At 32.3% G+C, this 19,460-nt stretch overlaps 4 protein-coding genes across 5 annotated transcripts; 3 read left to right on the top strand and 1 right to left on the bottom strand.

Moving 5' to 3' along the window:
- The first annotated feature begins 82 nt into the window (after nucleotides 1-82).
- Nucleotides 83-5,112, top strand: LOC140055219 (chromatin assembly factor 1 subunit B-like). Its single transcript, XM_072100492.1, has 15 exons — nucleotides 83-131; nucleotides 562-686; nucleotides 833-965; nucleotides 1,292-1,403; nucleotides 1,504-1,607; nucleotides 1,752-1,848; nucleotides 1,993-2,080; nucleotides 2,285-2,460; nucleotides 2,569-2,808; nucleotides 3,071-3,196; nucleotides 3,598-3,897; nucleotides 4,132-4,214; nucleotides 4,438-4,566; nucleotides 4,657-4,752; nucleotides 4,943-5,112. The coding sequence occupies exons 2-15, from the start codon at nucleotides 567-569 to the stop codon at nucleotides 5,110-5,112; spliced, it is 1,974 nt and encodes a 657-aa protein (XP_071956593.1). The 5' UTR covers nucleotides 83-131; nucleotides 562-566.
- Nucleotides 5,113-5,312: 200 nt separating this feature from the next.
- LOC140055234 (spermatogenesis-associated serine-rich protein 1-like) lies at nucleotides 5,313-7,965 on the bottom strand. The gene is made up of 7 exons (XM_072100515.1): nucleotides 7,793-7,965; nucleotides 7,416-7,560; nucleotides 6,471-6,574; nucleotides 6,179-6,340; nucleotides 5,938-6,061; nucleotides 5,746-5,808; nucleotides 5,313-5,566 (listed from the first exon to the last, which is right to left on the bottom strand). The coding sequence occupies exons 1-7, from the start codon at nucleotides 7,836-7,838 to the stop codon at nucleotides 5,434-5,436; spliced, it is 777 nt and encodes a 258-aa protein (XP_071956616.1). The 5' UTR covers nucleotides 7,839-7,965; the 3' UTR covers nucleotides 5,313-5,433.
- Nucleotides 7,966-8,181: 216 nt separating this feature from the next.
- LOC140055232 (cilia- and flagella-associated protein 298-A-like) lies at nucleotides 8,182-12,853 on the top strand. 2 transcript variants are annotated; one of them, XM_072100512.1, is made up of 8 exons: nucleotides 8,182-8,237; nucleotides 8,629-8,772; nucleotides 9,131-9,298; nucleotides 9,695-9,762; nucleotides 10,191-10,349; nucleotides 11,311-11,442; nucleotides 11,545-11,640; nucleotides 11,883-12,853. In XM_072100512.1, the coding sequence occupies exons 2-8, from the start codon at nucleotides 8,634-8,636 to the stop codon at nucleotides 11,982-11,984; spliced, it is 864 nt and encodes a 287-aa protein (XP_071956613.1). In that variant the 5' UTR covers nucleotides 8,182-8,237; nucleotides 8,629-8,633; the 3' UTR covers nucleotides 11,985-12,853. The 2 variants fall into 2 exon arrangements, with proteins under 2 accessions (XP_071956613.1, XP_071956614.1); XM_072100513.1 differs by having other exon boundaries at nucleotides 8,202-8,259.
- Nucleotides 12,854-13,551: 698 nt separating this feature from the next.
- Nucleotides 13,552-19,435, top strand: LOC140055228 (high-affinity lysophosphatidic acid receptor-like). The gene is made up of 2 exons (XM_072100500.1): nucleotides 13,552-13,604; nucleotides 16,227-19,435. Exon 2 carries the CDS (start codon nucleotides 16,605-16,607, stop codon nucleotides 17,694-17,696), a length of 1,092 nt encoding a protein of 363 aa, XP_071956601.1. The 5' UTR covers nucleotides 13,552-13,604; nucleotides 16,227-16,604; the 3' UTR covers nucleotides 17,697-19,435.
- Nucleotides 19,436-19,460: the final 25 nt, after the last annotated feature.

Raw genomic sequence — 19,460 nt, forward strand, 5'->3', positions numbered from 1 at the left:
ATGTTTTTGTTGACATGTGCGTTTTGTTTTGTGAGGGCGCTGTGTTGTAAATATCTGAAAAACCCCGCGAAATAATTTTTACAACACCATCACATCTGACTTTACTTGCCAGGAACGACTACATATTAATAGTAAATATGCTACTTTATTGACACCTAATTAATATATAACTCTTTATATGATATTTATACCGATTTCTTCAATACAAATATATATCTGTAGTTTATGTAATCCTAGTGTGCATCATAAAAATGGTAACATTTTAACAACATGTTCCGTTAGGCCTGCATGATGGTGATCAATAAATGACAATCCAGAATCATGCCTGCCTGCTGGATGTGCTCGTGCTTGGTTGGTGTGAATGAGATGGTATTCGAGAAACCAGCCTAGAGAGAAACCACTACAGTTCATATATTATTATTACCTTAACTTCCGACTAGACTAGATGATATGTTAAAAAGAATAGAAAGTCTATTAAATAAAATATTATTAATAATAATAATTAATATTATATGATTGTCACTTTATTTTAAATTTTGGATTTTTTTATTTTTTCATTAGAAAAAATGAAGTTGGATACACCAGAGATATCATGGCATGGACGTGACCCCGTTTACAGCATTGATGTGCAGAAAACCAAAAAGCGCACACGCCTAGCAACAGGGGGTGCAGACAACAAAATACGTGTAAGCAATTCAATACTTATTTATCTGTACGTTTCTGTAAATTTAGTAGCATTTTTTTTCAATTTGTGCTTTTATCATTTATTTATTTAGTCCTTTAACTTAAAATCTTTATACTTCTGTATTTATAATTGTTGTCTTGAATATAGATATGGTATTTGACAGTTGATAATGATGGTAAGCCTTGGGTTGAGTTTGCTTCTAACTTATCAAGACACACTAAAGCAGTGAACGTTGTAAGGTTCTCAACAACTCAAAATCTACTAGCATCTGCTGGTGATGGTTAGTATTCAAATAATGAATGTTTATGAGTGTAATAGTACAAATAATGGCATTAGGACATTTTTTCTGTACCCTAAAAAAGTACTATTGAATGACCATTCAATAGTGCGTACGATTGCATGCCATGTGACCCACAATCGTCCAATCAAATGACAGGAATGTATTCAACCAATAATTCCACTTCTGTAAGCATGTTTATACATACAATTGGTACTAATTGTACTGTAAATATGTTATATATTCAGTGTTTCAACTGTAAAATTACTACGGAAGTTGGAAAAGACTTACATAATGATTTATTCTATCTTTATATTTGTTATATTTAGAGAGTGTAATCTATTTATGGAAACTTCAAGAAGGTCAGGTCGGGTCATCATTTATGGACAAAGAGGAAGAAATAGAAAACAAAGAAAGTTGGACTGTTCACAAGATGTTACGGTAAATAAATAAATATAAACTAGTTCTTCAAGTTGTATTTATATTTCCTATTATTATTTATAAACTGTATCTTAAATTACTTAATTAATTTTCTTTTTAGAGGTCACTTAGAAGATGTATATGACCTCTGTTGGTCTAAAGACTGCAACCAGCTTGTATCTGGGTCTGTAGATAACAGTGCAATTGTCTGGGATATAAACAAAGGTATTAACATCATGTTCAACATCTTATATTTTACAAAATAACCTTCCATGTATATGCATTTATATCAATTATATAACTTAATATGTATTTGGATAATTTGTAATTAGATATTATTGCACTTCTACTGATAATTCTCTTTTGCAGGTGAAAAATTATTTTTATTGAAAGACCACAAGAATTATGTTCAAGGAGTGGCCTTTGACCCTCTAAGTCAGTATGTTGCAACATTCAGCTGTGACAGGTATGTTATACATTAATGTTGGAATCAAAAGACAACTGCCCATTAAAGATATTATAATGAGATATCCCGGACCTTGGCATTGGAAAGCAAGTACGTTAACACTAAGCTACAGCTCCACTATTTCATGTATTTATTGTATTACAGATCTTGTAGGGTATACAGTCTTCAATCTAAACGATGTGTTAATCACCTGACAAGGATGTCAGTCACCTCAACAAACAGTGTTGGAGAGGTAAATGTTTCCGTATTTTAAACATTTATTGAACATGCTTTATTAAAAAGCCTATTCAACTGGTAGCTCATGAGCTGCTCTCAGTGTTTGGATAGAAACAGCAAGGATTTAAAAAACTAGATCTCCTCAAAACATACCAGTTGAATTTGAAAGCATATATTACAATGGTATAATGTCAACTCTCCCATTCATTTTATTTTATAGCCACAGCAAAAACAGGTTCGCATGTTTCACGATGATGACAGCTTAAAATCGTTCTTCCGTCGACTGTCCTTCAGCCCTGATGGGGAGTTGTTGATTGTACCATGTGGTGTGTATGATGCTGGGGAAAGTAGTACATTAAATACTACATTTGTTTTCTCAAGAACATCGTTAAGCAAGTATGTTCAATCAAAGTGTTTTGTAAATTTATTAGGTTTTACAAAGAAGCATACTAACATCTCTTTAAACGCTTTTTTTTGTACTAAAATTATGATGGATTCTTCTAGGCCTGTGCTTCACTATCCTGGACCCACCAAACCCACTGTTGCTGTGCGCTGTTGCCCTGTGCTCTTTGAGTTGAAAAACAAACAAACAGAGGAAGAAGCTGGACAAACAAACAAACAAACAAATGGAGAGCAGATATTGAAAAATAGAGAGAGGGTTGAAGGAACTGAAGAAGAAATGAATGGAAAGAAAGATGATTCAGATGTTAACAATACTAAAAATAAACCAAAATCATTATTTAAGTAAGTCACTATTTGTGTAGCCTTATAATTATATCCTATACATAGTCCTTTTGTTTGTGTAGCCTTCCATACTTATACAATCATTTGTTTTGTGTAACCTCCTATATGTAGTAATTATTTTGTGTAGCCTTTCATACTTAGGCAGTAATTCTGTATTGCAGAGCCTCCTATATGCAGTAATTTTGTTTGTGTAGCCTTCCATACTTAGGCAGTAATTTTGTTTTGTGTAGCCTCCCATACTAATACTGTCACTTTTGTATAGTCTTCCATATCGGATGATTTTTGCAGTTGCATCAGAGGATTCCATTATTTTGTATGACACTGAGCAAACAACACCATTTGGACTCATATCCAAGATACACTATCAACAGATTAATGATATATCATGGTATGTAATGCATAATTTAATTTTATTGCCCTCGGTATATCCTCCGGTATAATCCCACTTCGGGTCTAATCCCACTTCGGGTCTAATCCCACTCCCTACTTTATCTCTGATTTCACAAACAGGCATATCCCTGTTCATAGTCCCAGTATTTACTTTTGGTCTGGATGTAGGCCTCTAGCCAGTTCAGATGAGTTTTTACAAGAAATGCTTACCAAAATATTTTTTTTTTCTGAGCCAGGGTTTTCTCGGGTATAGTCCCACCCCCAAAGTTGGCCCAATTTAGTGTTCTAAGGGGATGGGATTATACAAGAGGATATTTTGCTTTTAACTATTGTATATAATATTTTCCAAGGACATTATGATTTATAAGTACAATAACAATTTTGTTATTTAAAATGTAGGTCTGCAGATGGAAAGTTCTTAGTGGTGTGTTCAACTGATGGTTACTGTACTATTATTCTGTTTGAAAATGAAGAACTTGGAGTTCCATACAAAAAGATAGAAGCCACAACATCATTGGATAAAAATATTAATTGTAATGATCTCAGTGCAGCAATATCCAATAAGAATCCTTCACCTGTGGATGTACCAAAGTCTGTAGATGTAAAGAAACAAGAATCAACCAATCAAAAAACCTCAACTTGTGAGCCTAGACGAGTTGCCTTGACGACTGTGACAACTGCTTCTAATGACTCTAAATGGTAATTCTATGTGAAATGATGATATCACAAATGAGCAAAATGTCAATTCAAACAAACGAGACATAATCAATGTAGCTCTCTGGAAACAATCCCAATCTATCTTTGAAATTTGAACCTATGTCAATAACATAACAATAATATAATGCTAATAAAATCAAAAGTTAAAGCAAATCAGAGTTAATAATCATCATCCTTTTCTAAATAAAAATATTATTATATTATTTTCTTTTTTAGTCAAAATCAGCATGCAGAGAAAAGGAGAATTCCACTCACAAGTATTTCATCGCCTCCAACAACAACAACAGACTTAGATAGGGGTAAGTTAACAATGATGTGTTTACATGTGTATACACACCCAATAGATGCATAGGGGTAAGTTAACAATGATGTGTTGTGTACACACACCCAATAGATGCATAGTTCTTGCTATAGTCAATTTGAATATAGTAGTGATATGACATCATCATGTCCATTTATGGGCACATATTCACATAAAGTTTGATGGTGTAGATAGAGCTTTAAATGTGTATTATTTTAAAGCTTCAAGTAAGTGTGAAAAGCCACAGCCAAGGAGGATCCAGTTAACATCAGTTCCAAGTTCATCGTCATCATCAACCCTGGAAACCAGGACCAGTGAACCTAATATCAATGGAAGTGTTTCAACTCAAGGTAAAGTATAAACAATTTATCTTTGTGTGAAAACAAATTAATGATGTTCAACTTTAGTTTTGTAGTTTTTTCATGATTCTTGTTTTTTAGTTGAAATTACTCAACCACGAAGAATCCAGTTAACGTCTGTTCCAAATTCATCTTCTTTAGAGACGAACAGTAAAAGCAATGACAACTCTTTTAAAGGTAAGTTACAAATCACACACTATATTGCAATCCCACATTACTATGAAAATACACTATTGAATTGTGATTTTATGTCTTTTTAATCTATTGCTCTAAACAACATGACCATATGTAAAACAGGTGCAATATCTATACCTGATATGCTTTTAAATAAATAAATAAATTGTGAAAGTATACATTTCTTTTTTAGCTTTAAGTAACGCCGCCGGAAATCCACAACCAAGAAGGATCCAGCTAACAACATTACCATCTTCCTTAGCAACAGGCAATAGTGGTATCAGCAACGTGCCAGCTCAAGCTAACACTCAACCAAGTGTTTCCAAGGACAAAACAGAAATTGCTGACTCTATGGCAGAGTAAAATTTGTGGCCTAGGCATACCATACCAGTACAGTAGTATCTTTGATATTAACAATAAATTGAACATAGACAAGCCACATATTGTAAATAGCCTTGATTTATTGCCATGTCAGAATTAAGTATGGTACTTAAATATCTCATTTTTAATAAGCTATTGGAAGACATGCTTTTGTAGGTTTGGGTTAAAAAAGATCATGTATTGTATTTTAGCACTTATAATAACTGGATAGTTTTATATTGATAGATTTAAATAAACTACCAAGACAAAAACACATTATTTACATTTAATTAAAAAAAAATATAATTTTAAAATTCATTGATGTTATAAGGAAGCAAGATGGCGGATATCATCCGGCGCTACCAATGGCGGAGCAGGCTTCCATGAACTTAAGTCTGCTACCACACTAACATCGTCTTGAAACCTTCGTCGTCTTTCCTTAACTGTATATGGTTCACTGTGAAGAAAGTCAGTACAAGAATGCGTATTACTAAAGCTCTGTCTACACTATCAAACTAGTATGACAAAAAAGGGTGATGTGCCCAAATATGGTGGTGATATGCTTAAATATGGTAGTGATATGACATCATATCCATATATGGGCATTTATGAATGTGAATGAAAAATAAGTGGTACCTTGAAATATCTGGAAGCTTCTGTAGTGGTACAAAGGTGTCTGGCTTTTTCAAAGGAGGGCCACTGTAAGAGAATTTAATCAATATTAGTGTCAATTTCTAATACGAGTTTTGAAAATGATATTCACAAAGAAGAAGTTTACAGTATAGGGCTGTGTAGTTTTGTGTAAAAAAGTAAAATCGAAAACATTACCCAAAATTGACAACAGGTCTGGAAGAGCCCCCGTTGTGAAAGTTAGGGGAGTATTCCACCACCTGATAGGTTTTATCTCCCGGTGAAGCGTATGGAAATTCTCTTTTCTCCCATATTGAATTGTCTAAATAAAAAAATATATACTGTACATTTATTAGGCAATTTAATTGCAGGTGAATTGTTGAAAGCTATTTGTACAAGTCATTCAAACTGTCCCCCGGCAACTCAATCAAATACTTACATTTGCGTCGTCTACCATACAAAGTTGAATGCTTTATTTCTTGAGTTGATGCTAAGTTACTTGTATGCTGTAATTCTCCATTTTCGTTACCAAAGAAGCATTTTTTTCCAGTTGTAAAGTTTTGGTAGAATTGCCATTCATTGTATGTCCGCCTTGTTTGACCTGCAAAATTTCACACATCAACTAATTATAGCTTTCTTTTTTTTTTTTTTTTATAAAAAATCATCATTGGAGTACATTATTACTGGACATATATCCAATTTTAAGACAAGACAAGATGCATTTAGCTTACCAGGGAATGACCTTTGACCTGCTGGAAGGCCCTCTGGATGTTTAGCATCTCTGTCAGCTGGTGATGGTATATACCTCACCATTGACTCCCAGTCAGGACCATTACTAAAAGAAACAAAAAAAGTATTTTAATAATCTGCACAGTGAAATTAGTTTATAAATTGCTGGTGAGAATAAGAAAAAGCTGCTCCAACGGAAATTCGAAACCTGGAATCTTCTGCTTAAAATATGAAAGTGACATTGTCATTAGACCACTGTGTGGTTGGTTATTTAAAATCCAATCAGTTGGATAGCGATTATCTTATCTTGGCCGTGGCGTGGTATATTGATTTATTTCTGTTTTTATTGTGAAGACACCTTCATTATCGTAGGCCTAATACTGATATCACTGGTGGATCACAGACACCTTCATTATCGTAGGCCTAATACTGATATCACTGGTGGATCACAGACACCTTCATTATTGTAGGCCTAATACTGATATCACTGGTGGATCACAAACACCTTCATTATCGTAGGCCTAATACTGATATCACTGGTGGATCACAAACACCTTCATTATCGTAGGCCTAATACTGATATCACTGGTGGATCACAAACACCTTCATTATCGTAGGCCTAATACTGATATCACTGGTGGATCACAGACACCTTCATTATCGTAGGCCTAATACTGATATCACTGGTGGATCACAAACACCTTCATTATCGTAGGCCTAATACTGATATCACTGGTGGATCACAGACACCTTCATTATCGTAGGCCTAATACTGATATCACTGGTGGATCACAAACACCTTCATTATCGTAGGCCTAATACTGATATCACTGGTGGATCACATAAACAAAATAAAATGTACAAAGTAAAAACAATATAAGTAAGGTAAAATATAACAAAGAGAAAGTTAATATAAAATATGTGGCGTGGTATTTATAATATTATACCTGGTGTATTTAACATCTATAGCTTTTACATGCGGCTTCCACTCTGGTTGGCTTCCATGACCGGGATGAATGTAAACTCGTCCACTCGGTTTGCTACCAAGTTCTGTCTTGCATTTTTCTAATTGAAAATGCCGTCTTTCTCGTTCTGAAAATTAAAACAAGGTAAGGATTATTTTGTTCAAAAAATATTTTTACAATTAGCCCATGTATCCATAATTATATCATACTTAATCTGACACTACTGGATCTACCAATATGTAATACACTAAGGCGCAGTACAAACAACTAATTAAAGAAATAATCAGTTAAGTAAACAGGTAACTTTATTGTAGTAGATTATTTTAACAAACTCATGCTAATATCATGAATATATATACCTTTCCTTCCTGGTACCCCAATTTCTGTTACGATATGTTGAGCCATGTCCCTTCTGTACGATTCATAATCATACAGTGTTAATTGTTATTAAGCCTAGCCTAGTTTGTTTACTTAAAGTTAGTTTAAGTTCCAGAAACAATCACTGTGTACTTATTATTTCCCTCTTGTGCGCGTTACATTGCTAGGCAACAACGTCTGGCTCGTTCATAAATATTTACTATTATGATACTTTTAAATATTATCATTATGTTCAATAAATATAAAGATATTGATAATATATTATTTTTAATTAATTGTATTTATTAATAACCAAAATTAGTAAGAATTAATGCAAATATTTATTTTAAATCTTAGACCTAGTATGTATGTTTATCACTTCTGTGGTCTGCAAATTTTTTTTTGTCGAATCGAAAACAAACACAATATTTTTAGTGTTCGTACTTTGTTAGTAATAATTACATTTTGTGTATGTATATAGGCATAAATTAATAACCGTTAATGTATATACAATAAATATTCATCTTATTGTGTTTATACTTGGGTGTCTACTGTATCTAGGGCTAGACTAGCTAGGCCTAGGTATGGAATAAAAAATCGTGCGTCGACAATTGATTTGGACGGTGGCGTAGACCTACGCTTTCTAGGCCTAGGCTTTTATAGGTGGTGGGACTTGGCCTAGTTAAATGTTTGAATGATTAATGGGCTAGTGAATTAATTTCGATTTTGTTTAGGCCTATGTTTTCTAAATTTACTGAACATAATTGTGAATTAGGATACCTATAAGTAGGCATAATTATTAAATTGATTAGGAAGGCCTAGTTATTATTTCATTCAGACACCATGGTACGCTTGTTGATTAAGAGGGCAGATGAAACGCAGTTCCTGTTTGATACGACTGTAATGATACTTGTACAAGACCTTCTTAACGAATTGATAGCAATTCATAATGCTAGACTTAAAGTTGACCGAATTTGCACAGGTAAACCAAAAGATACGACAAATAAATATTCCATTCGGGATTATGCCTTCCTCCATAGCCAATTTTCTTTAATTCACTTTTCTTTTGTATATCCAACAATCATCTTTTTCATTTTTAATATACCTTACCATTTCTGTTTATTATTTTGTATTGTATTGCTATGGAGGAAAATAAATGTCTTTTGAAATGAAATGAAATGAAATTTAAATCTATTACTTTATTATTAGTATGTTTTTTGTAATTACTTTTGTTAAATATGCTTTCCCGTCGTCTTTGTTAAGGCTCTATCTATTTATTCATAATTTATCATAGTTTTATTTGTTGCATTCCTAAATTATATATATTTTTTTTCCCCAAGAACTTGGAGAACTATCAAAACATGGCATATCGTTGCCACCAAACATGCAAGGATTGGCTGATGAACAGATTGCTGACCTGAAACTGAAAGATGAATGGGCTGATAAATGTATGCCAAGTGGGGGCGCTGTGGTAAATCAAGATCCAATTGGAAGACGAAATGGTCAAGGTAAAATTCTACCATTATTTTGTAGAAGTACTTTACTTTAACTGTACTATTTGTGCGTACTGCCTTAATTTCTTTATGAGAATCGAGAATTTGTTAACCAAGTAATTAAACTATAAATTGTCTTTATTATTTATTTATTGTATTTTTATTTATTTAAAAAACATCCAGAAGGAGACCCATAACATACAAAAATTTGAAATACAAGAATAAAAAGTAAAAAAGGCAATAAAAGTATACAATAGTAAATAGTATATACTGTCTGAAGCAGGTTAACTACTGTAGAAGACTAGAAATTACAGGGGCATAGGGTAACAATTTAACACTAATGGATAACTACAGTATACAAACACAAGGTTGTGTTTAAACCACTATCTACAAATGTTTTTCATTTCTTAGCACCGACTGAAAAAATGGCCGATGTTATCAACAGAACTGTAAGTGAGGCCAAGAAAATAATCTCAAATGTAAGTGTCAAATTGGAATCTAATATTTAAAAATTTAAAACCAACATCTCTCATAAAGTACCGTCTTTTTTTCAAAATTCAAAGCCCGGTCTACACTATCACACTTTATGTGACAACAAAATGTGATGTGCCCATATATGGAAAAAATGACATTAAATCACTAACATATTTGGGCACATCACACTTTTTTGTCAAACTTTTTTTGAAAGTGTAGACAGATCCTTAATATACCATCTTATTTATTTTCAAAACTCTTAAGCAGTGTCCACACTATCAAAGTTTATGTGACAAAAGAATGTGATGTGCCCATATATGGACATGATGATGTCATATCACTACCATATTTGGGTACATCACACTAGTTTGATAGTGTAGACAAAGCTCTACTGCATCCATATATATTCCCATTGTTTTGTTTGATTGTATAGAAGCAAGCTGCTGCGAATGTTTGCATGACAAAGCAGATGGTACAAGAAGCATTAGATCAGCTGAGAGGTGCTGTGATGATTGTTTACCCAATGGGCCTACCTCCTCATGATCCGATACAGATGGAACTTGAAAACAATGAAGATCTTGAAGGACAACAGGTAAATATTGTCTACCCAATGGGCCTACCTCCTCATGATCCGATACAGATTGAGTTTGAAAACAACGAAGATCTTGAAGGACAACAGGTAAATATTATGATTGTCTATCCAATGGGCCTACCTCCTCATGATCCGATACAGATGGAGTTAGAAAACAACGAAGATCTTGAAGGACAACAGGTAAATAGTATGATTGTCTACCCAATGGGCCTACCTCTTCATGATCCGATACAGATGGAGTTTGAAAACAACGAAGATCTTGAAGGACAACAGGTAAATATTATGATTGTCTACCCAATGGGCCTACCTCCTCATGATCCGATACAGATGGAGTTTGAAAACAACGAAGATCTTGAAGGACAACAGGTAAATATTATGATTGTCTACATTGTGTGATGTGCCCAAATATGGTAATTATATGACATCATCTTGTCCATATATGGGCACATCACATCTCAAACTAGTGTGATGTGCCCAAATATGGTAGTTATATGACATCATCTTGTCCATATATGGGCACATCACATCTCAAACTAGTGTGATGTGCCCAAATATGGTAGTTATATGACATCATCTTGTCCATATATGGGCACATCACATCTCAAACTAGTATGATATGCCCAAATATGGTAGTTATATGACATCATCTTGTCTATATATGGGCACATCACATCTCTAACTAGTGTGATATGCCCAAATATGGTAGTTATAATTATAAATATTATATTATCATCTTGTCCATAAATATCTATTATTGATCGGTCAGAACTTGATCGGTCAGAACTTGATCGGTCAGAACTTGAGTGGTCAGAACTTGCTCGGTCAGAACTTGATCAGCCAGAACTTGATCGGCCAGAACTTGATCGGCCAGAACTTGATCGGTCAGAACTTGATCGGTCAGAACTTGATCGGTCAGAACTTGATTGGTCAGAACTTGATTTGTTTGTTGAATTTCTTTCAGGCGTCCTTGCAAGTTCTTGACACGACAAACACATCTCTCTGGTTTTCTGCCAAAGAAATGAAACCTGATAAAAAATTACAAGATTTTGTAGGAAAGAATGAGAAAACAAAAATAATCGCAAAGTTACAAAAGGTAAAAAACATATAAAATAAATTTATTTGTAAATGTTTGGCTGCCAATATTCACCCGGTCTATTGTAAAAACTTGAGTGAGTTTGTTTTTTTTGTTTTACAGAAGGGTCAGGGACCACCAGGAAGGGAACGTGTGTTTTCAGAAGCAGAGCAAAAAGCCATGATGGCCCATGCCTACCAAAAACAAGAAGAATTTAAGGTAAGAAGTTTAGATGTCTAAGTTCTATATGTGGTATAAATGAGCATGTTCTTAGCTGAATTATGGCATGTGCAGCCACGGATGGTATATATATAATGCTTAAAGTCTACTTCTAGATTAGACGAGATACATTTATAAATATTTGATGATTTATTAAGAAAATTGTACTATTACTATTATAAAAGGATGAAAAAAAGAAATGATATGAAATTTATATTAGTAATATTTTCCTTTTTTTGTAGAAACTTGAACAAGATTCCGAAGACTCTTTTATGAATTCTGATTGGGCGGATTCAAATTCACTAAAAAGACAATTCCATGGTTTAAAGAACATTAAGTGGTGACAGTGTCTTGTCATTCAAGTCAAATTATTTACAGCAATTCCACCAACTATTATCAGTGCCGTAGCCAGCATAAATCAGACAAGGCGCTCGCCCCATCTGAAATTTTTAATTTTCACAACCTACTCCAATTTCCCAGCACAGATTGGAGTTCTCTAGTTATCTTCATGGTTTTAAAATTCACTGTGTCATATTTTAGCAAACAGAAAATATTAGGTTATTAAAAGTATAGTATTGTTGGGAATGTATAATACAGTAAGCTTACTTGTTTGAGCATTATCATATTTTTATTTGTACAGTATTTTGTTTTCCTAATTTAGTCATTTTCATATTAATAAACATCCAATACAATAATAACAAGGTCTATTAAATTATTTAGGATTTGCAAATGTCAAACGTAGAAAAAAAAAAGGCGAAAAACGACTCTTCGTGCTGTATTTTTAAAGAAATATTTGCTGAAAAAAAACCAAACAAACAAGAGCCACTAGTAAGAAAGAATCAATGTAGTTCGAAATATCAATTTGTGTGGTTTGGTTTTTGCAAATGTCAAACATAAAACAACAAGAAAATCATGAATGAGAATTAAACAAACAAACAAGAGCCAACAATGTAGTTCAAAATATCAATCTTTATTGTTTGGTTTTTGCAAATGTCAAACATAAAACAACAAGAAAATCATGAATGAGAATTAAACAAACCAACAAGAGCCAACAATGTAGTTCAAAATATCAATTTGTATTGTTTGGTTTTTGCAAATGTCAAACATAAAACAACAAGAAAATCATGAATGAGAATTAAACAAACCAACAAGAGCCAACAATGTAGTTCAAAATATCAATCTTTATTGTTTGGTTTTTTGCAAATGTCAAGCACTCTTTATGTTCAAACGTCATGAAACAATTATGTAACATTGTGCCAAATTAAAAAAGCGTGACTATGTTCTAGCTAGGAGAGATAACACTTTCACCATACAGCCATTCTGAAAAAATTTTATAAATATGATATGGACTTGAAATGTTTTATTTTAAACATGAAAAATGAAGATTAAGAAAAAAGGGTGACTTTGATTTGAATAGGCCTTTTAACTAATCACTACGTAGAAAAAAAAATAAAAAAATAAACAGTTAAATTCAACCAAAAACCTATTGACGTGAAGTAAATACTGTTTTTTTTCTCTTACTTCTTGTGATATTGTAGTCTTAAAAACATTTTCATAATTTTCCATTTTTATTGTTTATATTTGTAATTTGTAAGTCAAGGAAGAGCAATGTACAAATATTGAATGAATATCCAGAATAAAGAAAGATTTCTATTCTATCTATCTATCTATAACTATTATAAATGTGCATTAAAATGACATATTCAACAAAAACAATTTAATTATATGTAAATCAATAATGCGGCTTGCTGCGTCCCTGACAGATATTTTTGCATACATATAAAATTTTCAACAAAAACTTATTTCACCATAAATCTCTGATCAGACTGATAATGACGTATGCGTGGGAAAATAAGTCAAGCGTGTCTGTCAATCAACGACCTCCAAGACGCTCACAGACAAAACGTGTGATGGGATTCTAGACGGACAGAACACCGTGTCTACACTTTTCATCTTTTATCATAGTAAGAATAAATTGTATTAGTTTAGTGTAATTTGAAGTAGTTGTATAAGTGTTTTGTTTGTCATTGTCGTTTGTTTCTTCATTTATATAAAACTCATTACCACAGGATCTTCTACTCTAGCTAGGCCTATGCAATCACTGCTCGCGAGGCCTGATTCACGACGGTCAGACAAGGAGATGAGATATCATTGAGTCCGCTCTGTTGAGAGGTGCTTTTATCGGGCTTTTGTTCTTAAGTCCAAAATAAATGTACTGTCTTTTTGTTCTCCCATTAAACAAAAGGCACCATTTTGATTGATACACTGTGAGTCTTCCCCTTTTTAAGGCATAATTTGTAGTAAAAAAATTATATTAAAATAAATTTTTTTTAAAGAAAATCATTACCAATGAATAGTACCGTATATATATATATTAATAATATAATATTATTAAAGTATTTCATTAAAAAAATCACAATCTTTATTGCATATACTTGATTTTACTTTTTTAAACATTGATTTGAACTTTTATGATTTTAGATAATTTAAATAGAGTTGATATATTTTAAACATGTACATCAATTCATTCATCTTTTTAATAATTGCCAAATATATATATATTTAAATATTCTAATAATTAAACATTATTATAATGTTTATATAGAATGTGTTAACTAGAATGCCGATTGATAAAACATGTTTTCCAAAGCTTGAATGAACATTATAAGTCTGTAAAATCAAACTTTGGACCATCTTCTAATTTCTAGTTTTAAAAAAAACCGTAATTTATGATTTTACATAAAAAATCCACACAAAATAAATGATATGCAATATATTCTTAATATTAAAAATTTTAATTGCAAAAAATTACAGATTTTTTCTGTTTTGAATATTTAATATTTTATACAGTATGTTTATATTTGTATATCAAGGGCCCTTAATGATCAATTCCTCCAAGGGCCCTTAATGATCAATTCCTCCAAGGGCCCTTAATGATCAATTCCTCCAAGGGCCCTTAATGATCAATTCCTCCACTGGAACTGGATAGGCCACCCTCAGTAAAAATGGTATTAAATAAATAGATTAATAAAACTAAATGTTCTACCAGATAAACAGCTTTCTGGTTGATTGTTGTTAGTTACTCTAAATTTAACAATTTCATACAATACATAGGTACATATATATTTTTTTCGATTCAATATTTTTCAGGGGTAAATTTATTTTAAAATAATTATATACCTGGGATAGATGAACTTTTCTTGCTTTTTTTACTTTATCGTTTTGATTTAGCTTTTCGCGCTTTTTTTTGTAAATTCATTGAGATCCAGCCACTGATACTCACAGCATTGTCATTTTTTCAGTGCTTATTTTTTTTGTATCTCCATTGAGATCCAGCCACTGATACCCACAGCATTGTCATTTTTTCAGTACTTTTTTTTGTATCTCCATTGAGATCCAGCCACTGATACTCACAGCATTGTCATTTTTTCAGTGCTTTTTTTTTTTGTATCTCCGTTGAGATCCAGCCACTGATACTCACAGCATTGTCATTTTTTCAGTGCTTTTTTTTTTTGTATCTCCATTGAGATCCAGCCACTGATACCCACAGCATTGTCATTTTTTCAGTGCTTTTTTTTTTGTATCTCCATTGAGATCCAGCCACTGATACCCACAGCATTGTCATTTTTTCAGTGCTTTTTTTTGGTATAAAACTCCATTGAGATCCAGCCACTGATACCCACAGCATTGTTATTTTTTCAGTGGTTTGTCTTTGGATTTGTAATAGATAAACTAATATATTATTTTTTTTTTAACAAATGATAAAATAGGATAGCCATGTAATATTAATAATAAGACAGCCACCAGTAGTATTGCATATAAAAGATGCAATCAAACCCAATGTACATGGCTTCTGAAATAAACTCATTAGTATAATATGGCAAACACATTTGCTAAATTATGCCATTGTTGTCAATAATACAGTCTTATCAGTGTTGGATATTATTACAGTACTGTACTTAGTTTCTATGGTTACCTAATACTCCAGAAATATTATTTTGAATATAGGCTTTAGTACTGTAGATGTTCTTGATTAAAAATAATATTACTGTACATTTATTGTGGAAAGCGTAATTTCTGAATGATGGAAAGAAGAAGACATTAAAAATTGCAATTTGTTTATTATTTTAGCTTGGAAAGTACAGGACAGACAATTAAGAAATTAAAACCATGTCCTGTATTTTCGAGAGGCTTGTTTTACCAGCAAGATTTACTGTAAATAAAATTGCTTCAAGTCGGTATAGTGTAAAGCTCTGTCTACACTATCAAACTAGTTTGACCAAAAGAAGTGTGATGCGCCCAAATATGCTATGCCCAAATATGGTAGTGATGTGACATCATCATGTCCATATATGGGCACATCACATTTTTTGTCACAAAGTTTGATAGTGCAATGACAGAGCTTAAGAAAAATAGAAAATTGTCTATGTAAAGTAGTACAATAGTATTATTTAGGTTAGATAGTATAATAATAACAGTTTAGTAAAACATATTATAAATATTCTGGTTCTAATTATTATACAGATATTGTAAGTACAATACTAATTATTACAATTGTTTACTTAGCATAATTTATTTATTTACAGAGATGCGGTTTGACAATTAAATTTGCTTACGGACGCACAATTAGAAATCAGCAGATGGCAAACCAGTGTTGGTGATTATGTCATTCTTAAAGGTCACACTCAAAGGTCACACTACTACATCGTTTTAGAACTGGATAATCATTCAAGAATAACCATTAGAACTCTCACCATGAAATCGTGATGCGGTCCATGTTGTAGATAGGATGACCATGAAGCCTGTATATTAAAATACATTTTTAGAGACAATACAATGCAACGGACGCCATTTTGTGCCCATTTGGATGATTGCTAGCAGGATGATTTACTAAAATTTTGCACCAAATAATTATAAACAATAATATAAAATGCTATTGATTTAAGAAGGTACTTAACTGTAAGATGGAAGATGATGCTGAGAACTTGACCTTAAATGTAACACATGAGCCAGAAGATGATAGCTATCATCTAAATGTAATCATTCCAGTTTCAGTCATCATGATTATAATCATGATGATCTGTCTCCTAGGCAACAGTATTGTGTGTTTGATTGTTTATCAAAAACCAGCAATGCGATCTGCAATTAACCTTCTGTTGGCAAATCTCGCTCTTGCAAATATCGTAATTTCCGTCGTGTGTACGCCATTTTTTGTTTTATCTTTATGCATGGTGGACATCGTAAGAACGTCACCCATCGCGTGTAATATTCATGCGTTTATGTATTATGCGTTTAGCATGGAGGCAACATTTATTCTTGCTGCCATAAGTGTTGATCGCTATTTTATTATCGTACATCGTAGAGACAAACTGAACCCACGTTTAGCAAAAATTGTTATTTGTGTAACATGGGCAATAAGCGTCGTTGTGTGCTTTCCTCCTGTCCTGAATGGTTTATCCAGCTACCAATTTGGACATGTACATTGTTACCCTCCTGAATCAGAGACAACTGCCGACAAAATTTATCTAGCAATCCTCGCTTTGACTCTGTTTATTGTTCCTATATTTATAATGCTCTGTTCATACTTGTGTATATTAGATACTGTTCGTAGAAATATGTGCCGTGTGCAAAACTTTCCAGAATCTTTAAGCGTTAGTCAGGCCGGCAAGCTGGGCTTAAGACGAATAATTTCACCAAAACCATCTGTTGATATGAGATTTAAGACTAGAGCTTTCACAACTATACTCTTAATATTTTTTGTTTATCTTATTTGTTGGTTACCTTACTGTATTGCAGCAACAATTTTGACTTTCGGCGGAAATGAGCCGTTTTCATCGACGCAAGAAATCGTTCTTGTCGGCTTCACTTATTTTAATCCTGCAATTAATCCAATAATCTACTGTTGGCGAATTAAGAAATTCCGAGAAGCGTGCGTAGAGATTGCGCCACGGTTATGCAGCCTGCTACCGAGAGTTCCGCATCGAACAAAACGAAGAGTAAAACCAAGTGCAATATACGAGTGCAATGACAAGTCATTATCTTCAACTGTTCTTTAATTTTAATGTTTTGTAAAAAATTGATATTATGAACAAAACCTTGTGTAGAACGAACAATTGTACACATTTTTAATAATACAAATTCATTTATTTTCAACAAAATGGAAATATGTTTATATAATATTCTTCCATCCTGACTGAGTACTTACCTAATGTCCTCATTCTACCACTCCAAATAACATCAGTCAAAGCTATTAAATGTTTCACACTTTATCATTAAATTATTTAACTTTTTAAAAAAAAGATTCAATTCCAAATTTCATTTGTATCTTGTTGTAAAAATAACAATAAATACTATTGTATTGTATCGCATTCCATCTACCAAATCTGAACAAAACAGTGGTAACCCACTACTAGTTAATAATGTATGTACTTAGTAAAATAAAAGGTCCAAATTTTAGGTTTAGTATCTGACATTGTAGGATTCCTACATGATTCCATTACATTATGTAAAATGATTTAAATCGTAATATAAATTAAACTATTGGTGCACTAAGTAAATTGTTTGGACATTAATGTTTAGACAGTACAAATATTGAGGAACTGAATGTGAACATTATGTAAATTATTATTGTATTATTTTGCAAAGCCTCTATCAAAATCTGCTCACAGGCGGTTCAAAAGAATTTTTAAATTGGTGACCTATAAAATGTTAACAATATTTTGTTACAAGTAAATAATTTCATTTATCTGTCAAAGAGGGTGTGGGTGCTGTTATTGGTGCTACAGAAATGTTATAAAATGCAGTTTACAAAATTAATACAATACTAACTGTAGGCCTACAGTAGGTGTAGGTATGTCGTACAATTGATGGTATTATTATTATTACTCATTAAGTGCAATGCTTAGTACAACTCCCATAATGTTGTTTTATTTTTAAGTGTTTTTAAATACAGTATCAGTATTTTAGTGTTATATCCTTGTATTCTGCCTAGGGCTGGCACTATAGGCTTACGTCTTTCATTTTGATTTACATTCAAACACAAGCTATAAACTCAGGTTTTCCTGTAGGAAGGAAAGTGATGAGAAAGGCAAGTTAAAATTCTGCTTAAAGTATTTTAGCAGAATTTTAGTCTTGTTAGCCGATTTTTGTTCATCATTTAGCATTTTTGCTAGTCTCATTGGGTGGATGTGATATCAATATATTCATGATTTGTGCTAGTACCAGAGTGGATCTGCAGAAGCATGGATTTTATGTCATGAATGGTAATTTCAAATCATGTTTCAAAACCATAGGTTAAGCAATATAAAACAAATGATAATAAATTATAAATTGAAAATGTTAGATTTGTTAGAATTAATAGTTTGTACACTGAAAGACTATTTAAATAATTATATAGAAGTCTAGAGAGATTTTGTATTTATGTGATGTTATTATTAAGTATGTTTTATGTTAATCAGTGACTTTACCACTGTATACATCTCATTACAAATGAAGGTTGGTAATGGTTACCATAGCATTGTTTACACAGAGCTCAAACAGTAAAAACACAAACCTTCTATTGTGTCAACTGATAACCTTTCAGATCCAAACACGCACACTGTGTAATAAATACTCTATTTATGGAAGAGCATTCAATTTTATTTATTGATAAATGGTAATGTCAAATAAACTATGTATAAATAAAATAATCAATTTTTTTAATCAAAAGTACATGTTTATGAGGTGATTTTAAATTAATGATTGATTGACTAAAAATGACAGGGACAGTACATTTTTACATTTATTGTTTGCTATTTGTAATGCATATTATTTATATAAAT

Source organism: Antedon mediterranea, chromosome 7 (assembly GCF_964355755.1).
Source record: "Antedon mediterranea chromosome 7, ecAntMedi1.1, whole genome shotgun sequence".
Lineage (NCBI taxonomy): Eukaryota > Metazoa > Echinodermata > Crinoidea > Comatulida > Antedonidae > Antedon > Antedon mediterranea.

Coding starts and splice junctions, on each gene's coding strand:
- LOC140055234 (XM_072100515.1), bottom strand. CDS start 7,838: ATGGCTCAACATATCGTAACAGAAATTGGGGTACCAGGAAGGAAAG. Junction 6,062..6,178: donor GTATGGTAGACGACGCAAAT/GTAAGTATTTGA, acceptor TTTTTTATTTAG/ACAATTCAATATGGGAGAAA. Junction 5,809..5,937: donor AGACCTGTTGTCAATTTTGG/GTAATGTTTTCG, acceptor ATTCTCTTACAG/TGGCCCTCCTTTGAAAAAGC.
- LOC140055219 (XM_072100492.1), top strand. CDS start 567: ATGAAGTTGGATACACCAGAGATATCATGGCATGGACGTGACCCCGTT. Junction 1,849..1,992: donor GCAACATTCAGCTGTGACAG/GTATGTTATACA, acceptor ATTGTATTACAG/ATCTTGTAGGGTATACAGTC. Junction 4,567..4,656: donor TGGAAGTGTTTCAACTCAAG/GTAAAGTATAAA, acceptor CTTGTTTTTTAG/TTGAAATTACTCAACCACGA.
- LOC140055232 (XM_072100512.1), top strand. CDS start 8,634: ATGGTACGCTTGTTGATTAAGAGGGCAGATGAAACGCAGTTCCTGTTT. Junction 9,299..9,694: donor TGGAAGACGAAATGGTCAAG/GTAAAATTCTAC, acceptor TTCATTTCTTAG/CACCGACTGAAAAAATGGCC. Junction 11,641..11,882: donor AAAAACAAGAAGAATTTAAG/GTAAGAAGTTTA, acceptor CTTTTTTTGTAG/AAACTTGAACAAGATTCCGA.
- LOC140055228 (XM_072100500.1), top strand. CDS start 16,605: ATGGAAGATGATGCTGAGAACTTGACCTTAAATGTAACACATGAGCCA.